Here is a 14,581-nt window from a genome sequence, read left to right on the forward strand (position 1 = left end):
ATGACCATAGAGGATAACCTCTACAGCTGTCAAGAGCCATTATCTGTGTTTCATGTAGTGTCAACACAACACTAATCCAGCAGTCCTCTCTAATGTTCAGACAGTGGGATATAAACAAGGACTTGGACGCCAGGACTTTTAAGGAAAGGCTTCCTGATGTTTGGGAGGAAACCGTTTATCCAACTCTAATTTAAAAAAAAAAAAAAGTGACCTCAAAAGGTTGTCAGACCTACTTATACCTCTATTAGGGGGAGTCAGCTGCATTAAAATGAATATATAAAGGAAAGTGCACCTTTTTCAATTGCTCCCTGTTTGCTTTCTTTTTTTTTTAACCCTCAGTTAAACCCTTGGTAAAAGTCACAAGATCTTCTACTCTATTTGATTGTAACTTTGCCCCCTCATGGACACAAATTGAACTGCATGATTTCGATGACGAGGTCTATCACCTAAAAGACCACACCATGATAAAGGAATAAGGAATAACTCATTTGTATCTGGTCCTGCTTTTAAATGTGAACTCAACATATGATCTATGAACTGGAAGTAATTACATCTTTGTTTTTTTGTTTTTTTTTCAAAAAAGATAAATGCTCTTTGTCAAATAAACATGGCTTTTGTTATCTGCATCTAAAAGCTTTTCTGTAAGAAAAAAAGAGGCAAGAATGAAATTACTTGAACTGACAAAGATTGAAAAAGTCCTTTACAATATAAACAATCAAGACAGCTTATTGGCCGAATAAAGTCATTTCTGATTAACAGATTTCCAAAATAAAATACACATCACTTGTGTATTTATTTAGATGAAGAATTGCGGTCTTATTTATGTGAAAACAGTAAGCTATGTTTACAATTGTAAATGTTGGGTTCAAGGTTAGGTCCCTCAGAAAAGACATCCCTTATGAGGGGAACATTTTTGTTTAGCTTTTCAACATCTCTGTTAGGGAAGATCCTGCTTGTATGGAAGAAAAGAGGTGCAGGTAGGCCACAAACCACAACACAAACTCATTCTTTCAATTATTTCACTCTGAATTCATGACAAGCAAATTCAAGCAAATGTTCATAAGGGATGTGAGGCTCTGTTATTTATAGTCCATTTCGCAGTGATTTATTAATGATGTGCTTAGAATACAATGGGAATTAAGAACAAAAAAATCTGTTTTGTACAAAAACATATGGTTACAAGTGTTTAAATCTCACAGCACTTTGTTGATAAAATCTTAACCTAAACATGATCATCACAAAATGTCATATTGCATTTGCAATATTTAACAACACTAATACTTAAACAACCGTTTTTATGGTCCTGAGTCTTATATTGGATATTAATACCATTATCATAATTGGTCCATGCAGACAAGGTCCTGCATCTAATGGGATGCAGAAGGGTTGGTTCCTCTTTGCAGCCCCGCCTCTGTCTCCTGTTGGGCTTTACTCGAGCAGGGATGCGTGTGTGTGTGTGTGAGCCTGTATGGGTTTGTGTGTTATTTACGTTGTGGTGTCGGTGCTGGCTGCTCACACGTGTCGCTGTCCGTCGTCTTTGTCCTGCTTCACAGCTTCACTGAATGCTGTTCTGGACGCTGCTTAGGGTAAGGAGCTGACTGACTGACGCCTTTGCCTTTTCCTTATTACTATAGCTCCCCTGCGGCTCTCCTCACCAACATCCTGTCACTGCATCGCAGGAGGAGTCCTATTTTGCGCGTCTTTCCGAGGCTCAATGACCGGATTACCCTAAGCGATAACCAGCGACGTCTGCCCACCTGGAGGACCCGGGATGAAGGATCTCTTCAGATCTTAGTTTCGGGCTCCGACCGGGCTGCTTTGTTTTGGATGACGCGCAGAGGGTTCCTCGTTGTCTTTATGTTGCACCCTGATTTGGAAAACCCCCATCCCATCTTGAGATCCATGCCCCGTTGTCATTATGTCCCCCGCATCGGCTGCCACCGCCAGTGAAAGCAGCACCACCACCGTCCCCGAAGAAGAGGAAGAGGAGCCGAGCAGCCCCAGAGAGGAGGTGAGGACACACTGTTTACCAGCTCATTTTCTGCATTCACATTTAATTGGTGTGCCATATTTCATTGATATTGCAATCCCGATCATTTCACATTAATAATCAGATTTTATTATTAGATTAGGGTTGGGAGAAAAGGATGGGAATTATTCTGGATTTGTTTGAGATTACACCTGTATTTATGGTCCTAATAGGCGAAATAAATAAATGAAAGTGTGCGTCCAAGCGCGCACCCGAGTGTGCACGAGCGTGGGTCTACTCGTGTTTGTCTTCCCTGTAGACAAGTGGTTCCCAAAATGTGGTAAGCTACAGGGACCTTTTATGTAGAGGTTCGTACACAGATCACAAGATTACTAATATTTCTGCAAGAGCTTCTATTGACAAGGACAAGGCAGTCTATATCTCTATGTGACTTTGTTGCTCCAGACAGTGAATTCATCAGGGATCTTTTGTCTGAGTGAATTCTGATAAATTATCAGTACATTTTTTTGTTCTCCTATCTTCTACAAACATGTTGGACAAGTTGAATGTCCATTACACAAGAGGGTTTTTATATAATCTTGCTGGTCTTATTATGTCAAGATAAAGTGTCCTTGAGAGGCACTTAGTCCAAGGCTCTACATTTGTCTCATGAATTGTGAAGCTTCTCCAGCACTGGGGCTTCAGACTGAAACATTTATTTTAGGATATCACAGCACATCAAATTTAATATGAATTTTACCCTTCATCAATTCAAAAATACTTTTCTTGTTTTTGTCCAACAATAAATCAAGTGAATAAAGGATTACAGACACTGATTGGAGGTAAAATCTCACTCTGAACATGCTGCAGCCTGATATCCGGAAAATTCTAAATATGATAGAGAGTTGTTCTTTTCTGATTTAGTTTACTTTTGTTTTGGCATGCATAGAAAGGGATTGCATTTTTGTTTGAAGAGGCAGATATGATACAATAAAGAGAGCTGAGTGTCAGAAATGTTAATGGAGACTGCAGGTGACTTTGCCCGCCATTCTACACCACGCCTGTGTCAAATGCAAACAAGAAAAGGGTCAATTTAGATGCTGTTTTTAAATCAACATCATATCATTTTCATATTGGTTTCATTCAATAAACACTGCAACAAAATACTTGGTTTGATGTAACATCAGAGTAGCAGGGAATCATGGGATGTGTTGTCTCTATATATAGTTAAACAATCATTGTGGCTGTTAGATATCTATCTGATATCACTCAGATGGATATCATGGTCATTCGACTCCACTGAAATAGCAGATGCAGATTTTGAAAGCTTGCGAGTCTATTTCTTTCCTCCGTGACTTTTCTTCTAGTGTTTCTGGCATTTTCTCAAATGAAAGCCAATCGAACAAACTGCACGACTAGCTTAAAAAGTGTTTTTCGTTTCTTCTGGGGTTTAACATTGTTGGAATCGTTTGGGATATTAGGACAACAGCTCAACAAAATATAAAACCCAGGGTAGGTCGTTTTAGAGATTTAAATGAAGCAATGCTAAATATTGTACTTTGATTCCACCATTTGGCAAAACATGTTTATAGGACCGAAAGCTCATTTAATATTTGTGTAACCTCTTGATCTTTTTTTACATGTATTTTTTTTCTCTTACTTCTGGTTCGGGTGTCCCTGCATGACAATTACATGAGGCCTTGTTACCCTGTGTGCTTAATGAGAGGTCTTTTATGCCCATTAACCCTGCCAGAAACATTTGTTTTCTAATGAATCAAAGATGTGATGAAAACCACCCGTGTGTTCATGGTGAGTCATATCCTCCTTTTTCTGCCGTCCTTAAACTAAACAGCTCAGTTTTGATCTCAAGCTGGATTTTCTAAAATCAAACTGTCATGTGTGTTGATAAAATAGCTTTCAGAAACACAGTCGTATTTGCTCTGGAGTGCATTTCAGACATTTGTTTATTTACTTACCCAAATTGTGTTTTTTTTCTACTGCTTTGACCGAAGCTGTAAAATGTAACATGTGGCACAAAGTATGTCATGTGGTATTGATTATAGTGGTAGTGCGTGTACACAATGCATCTGAGTAAATAGTCCTTCTGCAGTGGGTTCGTCTCAATGGAGAATTTCAATGTTAATCCCTTTAATCCCCCGCAGGGTGTAGTTTTGGGTTGTTGAGGGACTTGGGGACCATGTGACCAAGGTGCTGCAGATAATTATGGAGAGAAAACATCTATTATTTATGCTCATCTGTCACTGGAGAAGCAGGGCTGACATATTGAAGTCAATACATCAATGCAGTAGTGCTGGTTGTTTGAATGTTGTGGTCACTATATGGAGGACTTATGGGCTGTGATGTAAGAGATAAACAGGGTAACTTTTTTTCAGTGAATCAGTGCTGCTAAATTACAGTCTCAAATGTTTTATGTCTGCACACAGACAGCTCTACCCTGGTGCGATGTCTCTTATGCTAATTTTTGAATGAATTTTGTTATTATAAATGCTTTCGGGGGCTTTTGGATGTGTGCCAGGTTTGTGTGGCAGTGTTCCCAAAAGGCTTGACTTGCTCTTGATGCAGTCTCTCAGGCTCACTGTAGCCCATGGTGACAAAACAGGGCCCCATCTTTACACTGCCAGAGATCGACTGTATTTTTTCTGGCTGGATTGACACTAAATGGGAAACCTACCCCTCAGTATGTCTGCTCTGTTACTGAGCTTTTTCAGTTATCACATCACACTTTTTCAGTTATATGTGTTTATAATCACTTACACTTTGGTTTCAGTTGATCATTTACTTCATTTTGGTCGTAACAGTGGCTGAGTCTTTTGATTATAACGCGAACAGACCAGGACACATGAAATTGGCTCACAGCTCATGCATAAAGTATTCCAAAGCACTTACAACGCAGAAAATTTCCCTAAATATTTTATATGCATGAGCGAGTACTTTTTAAGTTTCTAACTTTATACTTAACAGAGATTTAGGTCAGACGTGTGTTCATCAATAATTCCTAATTTTCTATTTTAGTTTGGGAATATAACCCATTATATTTCCAGATTATTCAAGGTATCCATGTTTAGGATTATGATTGATTACCATCCTAAACAAAAATATAAAGTATATGTAGTGTTTTTTGGTTGACTTATGTCTGTATTCTAATCTTTCCAGCAGCGACCTCAGAAACAGTCCCTGACAAAATCCCTCTGTCAAGAGACTCACTGGAAATGTCTGCTGCTGACCCTGCTGATGTACGGCTGTGTTGGGGTGATGGCCTGGTGCCAGGTGACCAAGGTCACACGCCTCTCCTTCGACAGCGCCTACAAGGGAAAGTCTATGATGTACCATGACAGCCCCTGCTCTAATGGCTACATCTACATCCCCTTAGCCTTCCTGGTCATGCTCTATGTGGTTTACCTGGTGGAGTGCTGGCACTGTTACACCAGGAATGAGCTGCAGTACAAGGTTGATGTGGAAAGTGTGGCAGAGCGAATCCAGCGCATGCAACAGGCTACACCCTGCATCTGGTGGAAGGCCATCAGCTACCATTATGTGAGAAGGACAAGGCAGGTGACGCGCTACCGTAATGGAGACGCCTACACTACTACACAGGTGTACCACGAACGAGTTAACACCCACGTGGCTGAGGCAGAGTTTGACTATGGGAACTGTGGGGTTAAAGACATCTCGAAGAGCCTGCAGGGCCTTGAGGGCTTCCCTGTCACCCGGCTGAGGTTCACCAAGTGCTTTAGCTTTGCCAACGTTGAGTCAGAGAACTCCTACCTGACCCAGAGAGCTCGGTTCTTCACAGAGAACGAGGGCCTGGATGACTATATGGAGGCTCGAGAGGGGATGCACCTAAAGAATGTAGACTTTAAGGAGCATATGATTGCCTTTTCTGACCCTGATCACCTCCCCTGGTATGGATTAAACTCCACTTTCTGGGCCGTAGCAGCTTTCACCCTCTCCTGGCCTCTGCGTGTGCTGACGGAGTATCGCACTGCATGTGTTCACTTTCATGTAGAGAAGCTGTTTGGCTTCGATTATGTGCCAGCAACACCATCTGAGGAGCGGCCATATTGCAGACACATCCCTCGAGTCAACACCATCGACAGCACAGAGCTGGAGTGGCACATTCGCTCCAACCAGCAGCTGGTGCCCAGCTACTCTGAGGCAGTGCTCATGGACCTGGCTCAGCTCTCTGGGAGCTGTAACAGCTACTCTGTTTGTGGAGGCTACGGAAGCTACAGGCAGAACTGTGAGCGCTGCCACCGTGCCATCAGCAGCTCCTCCATCTTCTCCCGTAGCGCCCTGAGCATCTGCAACACAGGGAGCCCTCGCATCCCCTTTAGTGCAAGTCGCTTCTCTCTGGGTCGGCTGTATGGCTCCAGGAGGAGCTGCCTGTGGCGGAGCAGCGGGAGTTTGAATGAGCAGTCCTGCCCAACAGAGAGCACGCGCTGCCTGTCAGGAAATCAGAACAGTGAGGAGAACCCCCCAGCCTATCAGGACGCTCTGTACTTCCCTGTACTCATTGTACACCGCAACGAAGGCTGCCTAAACCACGACCATCGCTCCTTGCACAGAAACGGCTCCTGTGTCGAGACCTCTCTATGACCCGCAGCCGTTCAGACTTTTCAGAGTGAGGAATAGAATGATACAGGAACAGATTGACCAGGCTCGGGCTGACCTTGAACTCTCCTTCCCCCTTTTTCAACAGAGGTAACTCACTCTCCAACCACAACCAGGACTGGATCATATCCCAGCATGTTGTTTAAAATATAATGCACCTTTCAAGGAACAAATTACCAAAAGCTCATGCACTGTAACATTCATAAGGACAAAGGTCACGTTTCCTAGAGGAATCACATCCTACTGTAAATGCCAGATTTGTAGAGCTTAGTCACAGACCATTTACAAGGATATGAGTAACACTTTATAGTGTCTGAAGCCTGATGGGGGTTTTGAATAAGCACTCATCCAAAAGGACAGTGAGTCATGTGAATTACGAGGGACAGCCTCATTTTTGAAAGCATATTTCACAAGACTTACCGCTAAGTGTTTTTTGGATGTTATGGCTCTCATAAAATGAAGAAGACAAAACAAACTATCTAAAACATCTGTATAAGAAACTTTTTCATACCGACTGACTCACATGTGTGCGCACAAAGTCAGAGCTCCTGGAAATTCATATAAAAGGAATATGTTTCTATGGTTTAAAGATAAATGTCGGATGCAGACGCTGAAATATCAAGTTCGCAGATATCGGTTTGGTTGCCGTGACATTATACTTCCTGACTGACTAAAAATAGCAACACAGTTGATGAATAATTTAGTACCTGATGGGCTAAAGGACAGGAGAATCAACAACGCTTCTGCAAACTGTTACTTTATTACTGGAGACTTTACATTTTGTATAATTGGCTATATTTCAATTAATGGACTTCACAATTATTACATTTAGCTCGTTTCTATCTTGAGATGCATTTAATTTCATATTTGGCAATATTTGTAAGCAGCCTACCTCTTAATTGAAGTGCCTAGTGTTTTACTGTTACTGACAAACATAAGCTATTTCTCTCTGAAGTCATCTCATCCCAACGCCTCCCCATTAAAACAACTTTTATTTACACTTTCACTGGCACGTGCTATACATTGGAATATCATTTTACATGATCTGATCCCATCATTGTTTAAAATACACACGAATCTGGCCCCTTACTGTTTCTCCTCATATTAAACACAGCTCATAAGTATAGCCGACTGAAGCTGCTGCTGATGCATATCAGAGAGACAGCCAGAGCTCGCCGTCCACGATGCTACAAATAGGCAGAGGCCTGGATTCACTACTGATAGTGTCACATTTAATAATATGTCAGGGTTACTTTAAAGAAGTTTTAAAAAAAGTACCTCCTCTCAAAGTCGCAAAAGCCTCACAGTCGAGCTATACATGGCAATACAGAGGTAGTGATGAAAATTAGGGAATGCAAGACGTTTAAAAAAATGAATAAAGGAATTATATTTAAGAATTAACTAATTAACTATTATCACTGTAAAATCTCTCACCTCAACTTGTCACTTCACAAGTGTGGTTTAACTCTTCTTCCTGGATAGCTAAGCCTTGACTGAATTAAACATAGACTTAATTTAAGAAGGGTTACTCACGAAAAAACAGCCTTCATACATAAACAAGATTTTATCCCACCATAAAACAATTCTAATGTGTAAGATTAGTGTCTGTGTTTGCACGTCTTCACAATAACGAGCCTTTCCACTGCAATGGGACCAGTTAGCCATGCTCAACTTTATAGCAATACCAGAGAAATTACAGGAAATTGTCAAAGGGAGCGAGCATGATAAGAAACACAGATTCCATTTTAAACCTGAAATTTGATTTGAACTGTTTTAAACCCTCTCGGCTGTCTATGTACGGCAGCAGAACTCAGGATGGTATTCAGGAAGGATTCTGCTTTGTAACAACAGACATTTTGATTCAGTGTTCAAAGGCGTCAACTGTTCATTACTTGTTTTAAAAGACAAACTATATGGCTGTTGAACCAAACTGACTATAATTCACATTCTAAATAACAAAGATAGCGGTAACACTGAGCGGTAAGATAATGATAATAATGAAAAAATTACTAATCTCTACTTGTGCTATTTGTAGATATGTACTTAGCAAAGAAACCTACTGAGATCTCTATTAATGTTAACTACATGATTTACCTGTAATACATTTTTTCGTGAAAAAGCTCTTATTTACTTTCCTTTAAAGACTTTGAAGAGTTTTACATCACTATGATGTATGTGCAGTTGTAAAGAGGCTACTGCTAGCAGTGTTTTAGTTCAGCTTAGCACAGGACTGCAACAGGCTGGCTTGACTTTGTCTCTCGCGACACATAAAAACATCTTTGATTATTTCTAACAAAAGCTTAAGAGTAAAAACAATTTATGGCCATACTAATGTCTGCATCTACAGTATATGTGCTCAGATATAAGCTTTAATGGTAGGTGGACTTTATTTTTATCTTGGTTAGTCTTACCATAGTAAACTAAAAGCTGCTGGATGTGAGCTCTACATTTTCTGGACGGTACCAGGATGTTGGGCAAGAAGCACAAATGATTTCTTAGTACCACAAAAAATAGTTGTACATCCAAAAATGTCAAACTATTCCTTAAATGGTTTACAAATGGTGAACAATGAACAAGGAAACCTTTTTGTTAACACAATACGGCGTTTTTTTCTCCAAATGTATGAAAGAAAATGAAACACGTTATCATTAATCCATTTGATAGTGGTTGGATCGTATCCCAGCATGCATTGGTCCGAGGGGATTCATGCTTTGTCCGTGCACTATGGGGTAAAGTTATAAACCATTGGGAAACCAGGAAGAGCAAACTAGCGAGGAAACATCGACTTTAATGGCTCTCGAGTGGGGCGCAAAAAAGTACATTTTGCTCTCAGTTTTTCACTCAAGTCATCACATTCTTTCATTCATTATAAGCCAAATAGCCTCTTAATGGCTACACTGTGATATTCACAAATAGTCATGTAGTAACAAAAAATGTGCCAGTGCAATGTTTACGTAGCAGCAGTGGCAAAAATAAAAATAAACCAATTTGTGGTAATAAATTCCAAATGATGACTGTTAGTGTAAAGGCTTTTGTCATGCAACGCACTAAACCCTTTATTCATGAGTAGGGAGCAGATTAGGATGGTATACTATGAACTCTTTCACGCTCTGGGGCTGTCTTTTTGTATTTAAAGGATTTGGGTGATTTAAAGACTGGAGGGCAGAAGATGATTTTGTACTGTAAATAATAATAGAGATGAGAGGTCGCAGTGAGTCTTGTGCTTAGCTGAATGTGTCACGCATACTTTAGAGGTAACCAATGCAGGGATGTTTTTTTTTTTATGCGAAGATGTTAAATAGTAAGTTTGAAAAGGCAATACAATATTTTTTAAAACACAGCAGACGACTTGTTTGTGCTGCTTTTCATTCAATTATTTTTGTTTCCCTAAATGTCATTTATACATTTTCAATACATTTTTGATACTTCACTCAAATTAGACCTATAGACATTTAGCATGCGGGGCAAACACATTCCCATCTTCTTTTTATGGAAAAGAGTTGCCGGATTATTGCTAATTATTAAAAAATCTTTATATTTTATCAAATGTACACTACTGTTTGTACTAGTTTATTTAAATACTCCTTCTCTTTACCAATGCTCAACTCATGATTTTGCAGGTTTTAAAATGTTGAAAATACGAGTTATTACACTCAAAAGGTTTTGTGTAACTGCCTAGTGAAGGTATGACTGCTTTAACATTGGACTGTAGAAAAAAATGCAAGTGTGTATGTATTCCAACACCACCACAACGTTGCCTTGATGTAACATAAGGACTTAAAACCAAATCTGTGTATGGTGTAAACATGGAAAAACAGCTCCTCAATAAACGGACATGCTCACTAAAATATGTGTGGATACACAACCTTTCTTAACACACTTGTTCCCCTATCCAAGAAGTGATACTTTCACACTGTACATCTTGGAAACTGGATATATGGAGAGCAATGCATGTGTACTTTTAGTCAAACTTAATTAAGACAGGTGTTGATGAAAAAATAATGCTGTGTAAGTCTATTTTATTTTATTCTCTTGAGTCAGTTTCTTTTTTTCTGAACACGTGTTGGTCCAAACCACCTGGTTTATGAAGGAAATACTCTGCTCATCCACCTCTGTGTTACGGACATCACACTCTGTTACAATGGTGTTGTAAGACATCGCCTCCTCCAGAGCTCTACCTCCATCCTACACACACACCCACACACACACAGCCACACAGGGAGAGAGAGAGAGAGCACACAGACATTTGGCACTGATGATGCATACATCCATGATGAACACTTCACAGAACGCTGTTCTAGGAAAGTCATGACAACCTTGAAATATCACCGCTCTGCAACCTTTACTGTCAGAAACTGCTTACACTTTGAAAACTGCTCACTGTGAGTGTCAACAGTGTTACATTGTTGTGTCTGAAACAGACATATATATTTTTGTCGAGTGTACACCGAGGTCCGAGATATTGACGGTACAGCGCGATGCATTTCTGCTCCGTGGGTGATTTTTGATCCTCCACAGTTTATTCCAGTCAGACATACTGAACGACGAGAGAGAGAAAAAAATCGGACCCAGCTTTCACTTACTTTGCTTTCCATTATTGCATGTTTTCCACATGCTGTTTATCTATGAATAATTGAAAACCAGTGCACTTTCATGCTTTTCTGTCTGCTAACTTCTCTGGTTGCTTTGAGTGGTAGTAGTTCTGCGAAAGAAAATCCAGTGATTCAACGGATCTTACTTGATAAGATTTTCAACAGCGAAGTAGCATTTTTATGTAAATCAAGATTGAATATAGAGACCAATTGGAATTGATTTAGCTTTTAAAATTGTCACTCTTTGTCTGCAATGTTCTCAACTCTTGCACAGCGACATTTTCTCTAGCACCACTCTCTGTCTTTAAGGCGGAAAATATAAATCCCAAACCTGGACTGTGATTATCATCACTTACCACACCCAGGCTGTTGCAGGAGATGTTGATGCACTTTAGGCTTTTATTCTGAGCAATCACTTTGGCAAGTGCGATGGCAGTTGGTGCCGTCAATGTATTACCTCCCAGGTGAAGGTGAACAAGGGTGTCGTGGTTCAGCAAGGCCTTCCCAATAGCCTGACCCCCCTCGTCTCCCAACCGGTTCAGACGCAGGTTAAGAGACAAAAGGGTGGAGTTGTTGGACAAGGCATGAGCTATGGCTTTGGCTCCATGGTCTCTGATTGCATTGTAACACATGTTCAAAGTCTCCAGTTTACTCCTGTTGAGTAGTTTAGCGACAGCTCTGGTTCCTTTGTCTCCAATCAGGTTGTAAGAAAAGTCCAGCTCCCTCAGAGACGGGTGGTCCAAAAGGTGTTTCACCAGCAGCCGGCACTTTTTATCATCAATGTGACTTTCATAGAGCCTGAGAAGCTGAGGACACAGTGTTTCATAAAGGTGAGCCGGAGAATATGAGGAGAAGCACAAAACATGAATCTTGAAAGGCAAAGGCCCATATTAGTTTAGTCATGGGAGTTAAACTTAGTGATGTTTTCATTTTTTCTTGAACTTACCCATCAAGAATTTATTTAACAAAAAGGGCAAACCTTCAAGTTTTTTGTTTATGCCTTTGTTTAAAGATAGCACAGTGCTAAACTAGCTTTGGAATTGAACCCGAGCTGCCTGCTCAAAGGACTAAAGCCTCCATGCATGGTGTGTCATACTTACCGCTAGACCACCAAATCTCGCCTGTTTTTAGCATCTCCAATTAGCTTTTTTTCATATTATAATAATTTTAAATAAATTTTTTTTAATAAATTGCAATAGCTAATTGGGAAACTGAATTTCATATGTTTAATTGTGTTCATATCTAATAAAAAATGCAATCATTGTTGCAGCCCTACTCTTAAAACCAATAATGTCTTTTATGGTTTCCATATCATGCACAGAGACTGGCAGATACATTCAATGTTCTCATGTTGTAATAAATTATATGACAAAAATGTTGTGTCATCTAGTGACTTATTCAGGCTGCTGCCAGAGGCTCTGCTGTCTGTTCTGAGATCTAAATAGAGCATGAATTTTATGCTTGGGTAAAGTCAACAACAATTTCCTTGTTTCATGACATATGGGACTGTAAAACGTCTGTAAGTGAGGCTTCATAACTGGCAAGAAAGCCAGAATGGCTGAATTACCACAAACTACATTATCCATGTTCATTTATATTATTGCTACAGATGGAAGTAATCAATATTCACCTTCAGACTCTTGCAGGACTGAAGGGCTGTAGCAAGGGACTCACAATCTCGGTCAGTCATCTCAAACATCTGCCATTCAAAGTTCATTCCACATTGTTTGACCCTGTATACCAAATGTAGCTCTTCCAGGTTTGTCAGCTTACTGAGCAGGATGTTAAAGTTAAAGTGGTCAATGGGCGGTCCTTCATTATTGCCAAACAACTCCAAGCCGTATTCCTCCTCCTCTGTCTGTGGCTCCTTGATAGGTGGTAGGAGCTGGGAAATGTCAAGCCTCTTGACAAATTTCTGACAAATTGGCACCAGCTTTAGAACTTTCTCTGTCTCTGTTACCTTTGGAATAAAAAGTTCAATAATTTCCTCCATGTGCCTTTCAAAAAACATCCGCTTCCAGCTGTTTCCATAATGTGAGACGTCACAAAGGTCCCACCGCCCCTCACAGCATCGCTGCCAGTAAACTCCATCTGAGATCAAGTTGGCGGTCAAATTAAAGGGCAGGGAAGTCGACAGTCCTTCTTGCACAAACTCTTTCTCGCTAGGTTTCAGCTCTCCATATATCTGCTTCACTGTAACAGGTTCAAATTTTGCATTAAGCTGGATTTACATGCGAACTACTCATACAAAATAGTTGCAGAGAAGAAAAAAAGGAATTAGCAAACCTTTAAAGTTTTTAATGATGCTTTGCAGACACAGTTTTGATAAACACGACACTAAAGGCAAGTACCAGTCTGGATCTTCAGCCATGATCTTTCTCCCCCTTGTGTTGAGGTTAGCTCCTGGATGATGAGAAGATCTCGACATGTTGCAGGGGTTTTGTGTTCTGCTTAAAGAAAAGATTCAATAATTATACATGAAAAGTGTAACTGATTTTACTGTTGATATTTTCTTCACCATATTTTGGTGTATTTAGGCTAGGTGACGATAGTTTGTTTTCACGGCCTGTGATTCCTGAAATTGTTTTAAATTACAGAGTAGGTCCTACATCATCAAATATACCATTGACATATACGTATAATACGTCTGTGCTAAAGTCACATACCTTCAATTGTAGTGTTAACCATTCATAGTTAACGATTTAATTAAAATCATAAAAGAAGAATTACCTGCGGAGTACTGGTCTCGACCTTGTCTGTCTCCTTGGTAACAGAATGCTCGTAGTTCAGGTTCTCCATCAACATGGGAAATTTCATCACCAAAGGTTGCCCTACGGTATCGCGCGGACTTCTATATATAAACCATTCTAAAAACATTGTTTACAACATTTTGCTTGCTAATGTTTTATGGATTTAAATTAGTTGCTGCAATATTAATAAGACAATATTTTGGAACGTTTCACAATACAGGGCTGAGGTTTCGTGAGTTTTCTTTCAAAAATTACGAGTCGAAAGTATGAAGAGTTGGAATATCCAACTTTCATGAATGCAACATAAGACTGTGGACGCAACCCTAAAGGCGAACAAGTCTACTTCATTTATCATATCATTAGGTTTTCATTAACCATCCAATCTAAAAAGTAGTGACTGTTGCAGTAAGATAAGGTGGATTTAGTGGCCACGATGTAAATCTTTATTTTTGTACTTGAACACTGCATCTCATCAATTATGTTAGAATACGTCTCTATTTCAAACAGAAATAACAAATTACCACATTTTCAAAGAAAGTGTCTGCTATTTATGGTTCAGTACAGGCATTTAAAGACTGGCTTGGGAAGGCCACACAATATAGACTAGAGTTGCAAATTAATTTACAGTAATATTTAAA

The 14,581-nt window shown here is 39.8% G+C and overlaps 2 protein-coding genes across 6 annotated transcripts; one reads left to right on the forward strand and one right to left on the reverse strand.

The window, feature by feature from the left end:
- The first annotated feature begins 1,244 nt into the window (after positions 1–1,244).
- tmem151ba (transmembrane protein 151Ba) lies at positions 1,245–8,594 on the forward strand. The gene is made up of 2 exons (XM_079362050.1): positions 1,245–2,011; positions 5,144–8,594. The coding sequence occupies exons 1-2, from the start codon at positions 1,919–1,921 to the stop codon at positions 6,584–6,586; spliced, it is 1,536 nt and encodes a 511-aa protein (XP_079218176.1). The 5' UTR covers positions 1,245–1,918; the 3' UTR covers positions 6,587–8,594.
- A 2,009-nt stretch (positions 8,595–10,603) lies between these two features.
- Positions 10,604–14,029, reverse strand: drc5 (dynein regulatory complex subunit 5). Of its 5 annotated transcripts, XR_013779339.1 has the most exons (6): positions 13,860–13,937; positions 13,480–13,640; positions 12,824–13,386; positions 11,550–11,999; positions 11,185–11,303; positions 10,604–10,786 (listed from the first exon to the last, which is right to left on the reverse strand). XR_013779339.1 is itself a non-coding variant. In XM_079346996.1 (5 exons), exons 2-5 carry the CDS (start codon positions 13,619–13,621, stop codon positions 10,616–10,618), a joined length of 1,326 nt encoding a protein of 441 aa, XP_079203122.1. In that variant the 5' UTR covers positions 13,622–13,640; positions 13,924–14,029; the 3' UTR covers positions 10,604–10,615. The 5 variants fall into 5 exon arrangements, 4 of the variants coding, with proteins under 4 accessions (XP_079203122.1, XP_079203124.1, XP_079203121.1 ...); XM_079346996.1 differs by lacking the exon at positions 11,185–11,303 and having other exon boundaries at positions 13,924–14,029; XM_079346998.1 differs by lacking the exon at positions 11,185–11,303 and having other exon boundaries at positions 13,480–13,643; positions 13,924–13,956.
- Between the last annotated feature and the right edge of the window lie 552 nt (positions 14,030–14,581).

The sequence above is a fragment of the Symphodus melops genome, assembly GCF_947650265.1.
Source record: "Symphodus melops genome assembly, chromosome: 1".
NCBI lineage: Eukaryota > Metazoa > Chordata > Actinopteri > Labriformes > Labridae > Symphodus > Symphodus melops.

Bases quoted from the DNA above. Each gene is read 5' to 3' on its own strand.
- tmem151ba (XM_079362050.1), top strand. From the start codon at position 1,919: ATGTCCCCCGCATCGGCTGCCACCGCCAGTGAAAGCAGCACCACCACC. The intron at 2,012-5,143 runs GTGAGGACACAC...TAATCTTTCCAG, and splicing joins CGAGCAGCCCCAGAGAGGAG to CAGCGACCTCAGAAACAGTC.
- drc5 (XM_079346996.1), bottom strand. From the start codon at position 13,621: ATGTCGAGATCTTCTCATCATCCAGGAGCTAACCTCAACACAAGGGGG. The intron at 13,387-13,479 runs GTTTGCTAATTC...AACCTGTTACAG, and splicing joins CATCATTAAAAACTTTAAAG to TGAAGCAGATATATGGAGAG. The intron at 12,000-12,823 runs GTGAATATTGAT...CTGTGTCCTCAG, and splicing joins AGTCCTGCAAGAGTCTGAAG to CTTCTCAGGCTCTATGAAAG.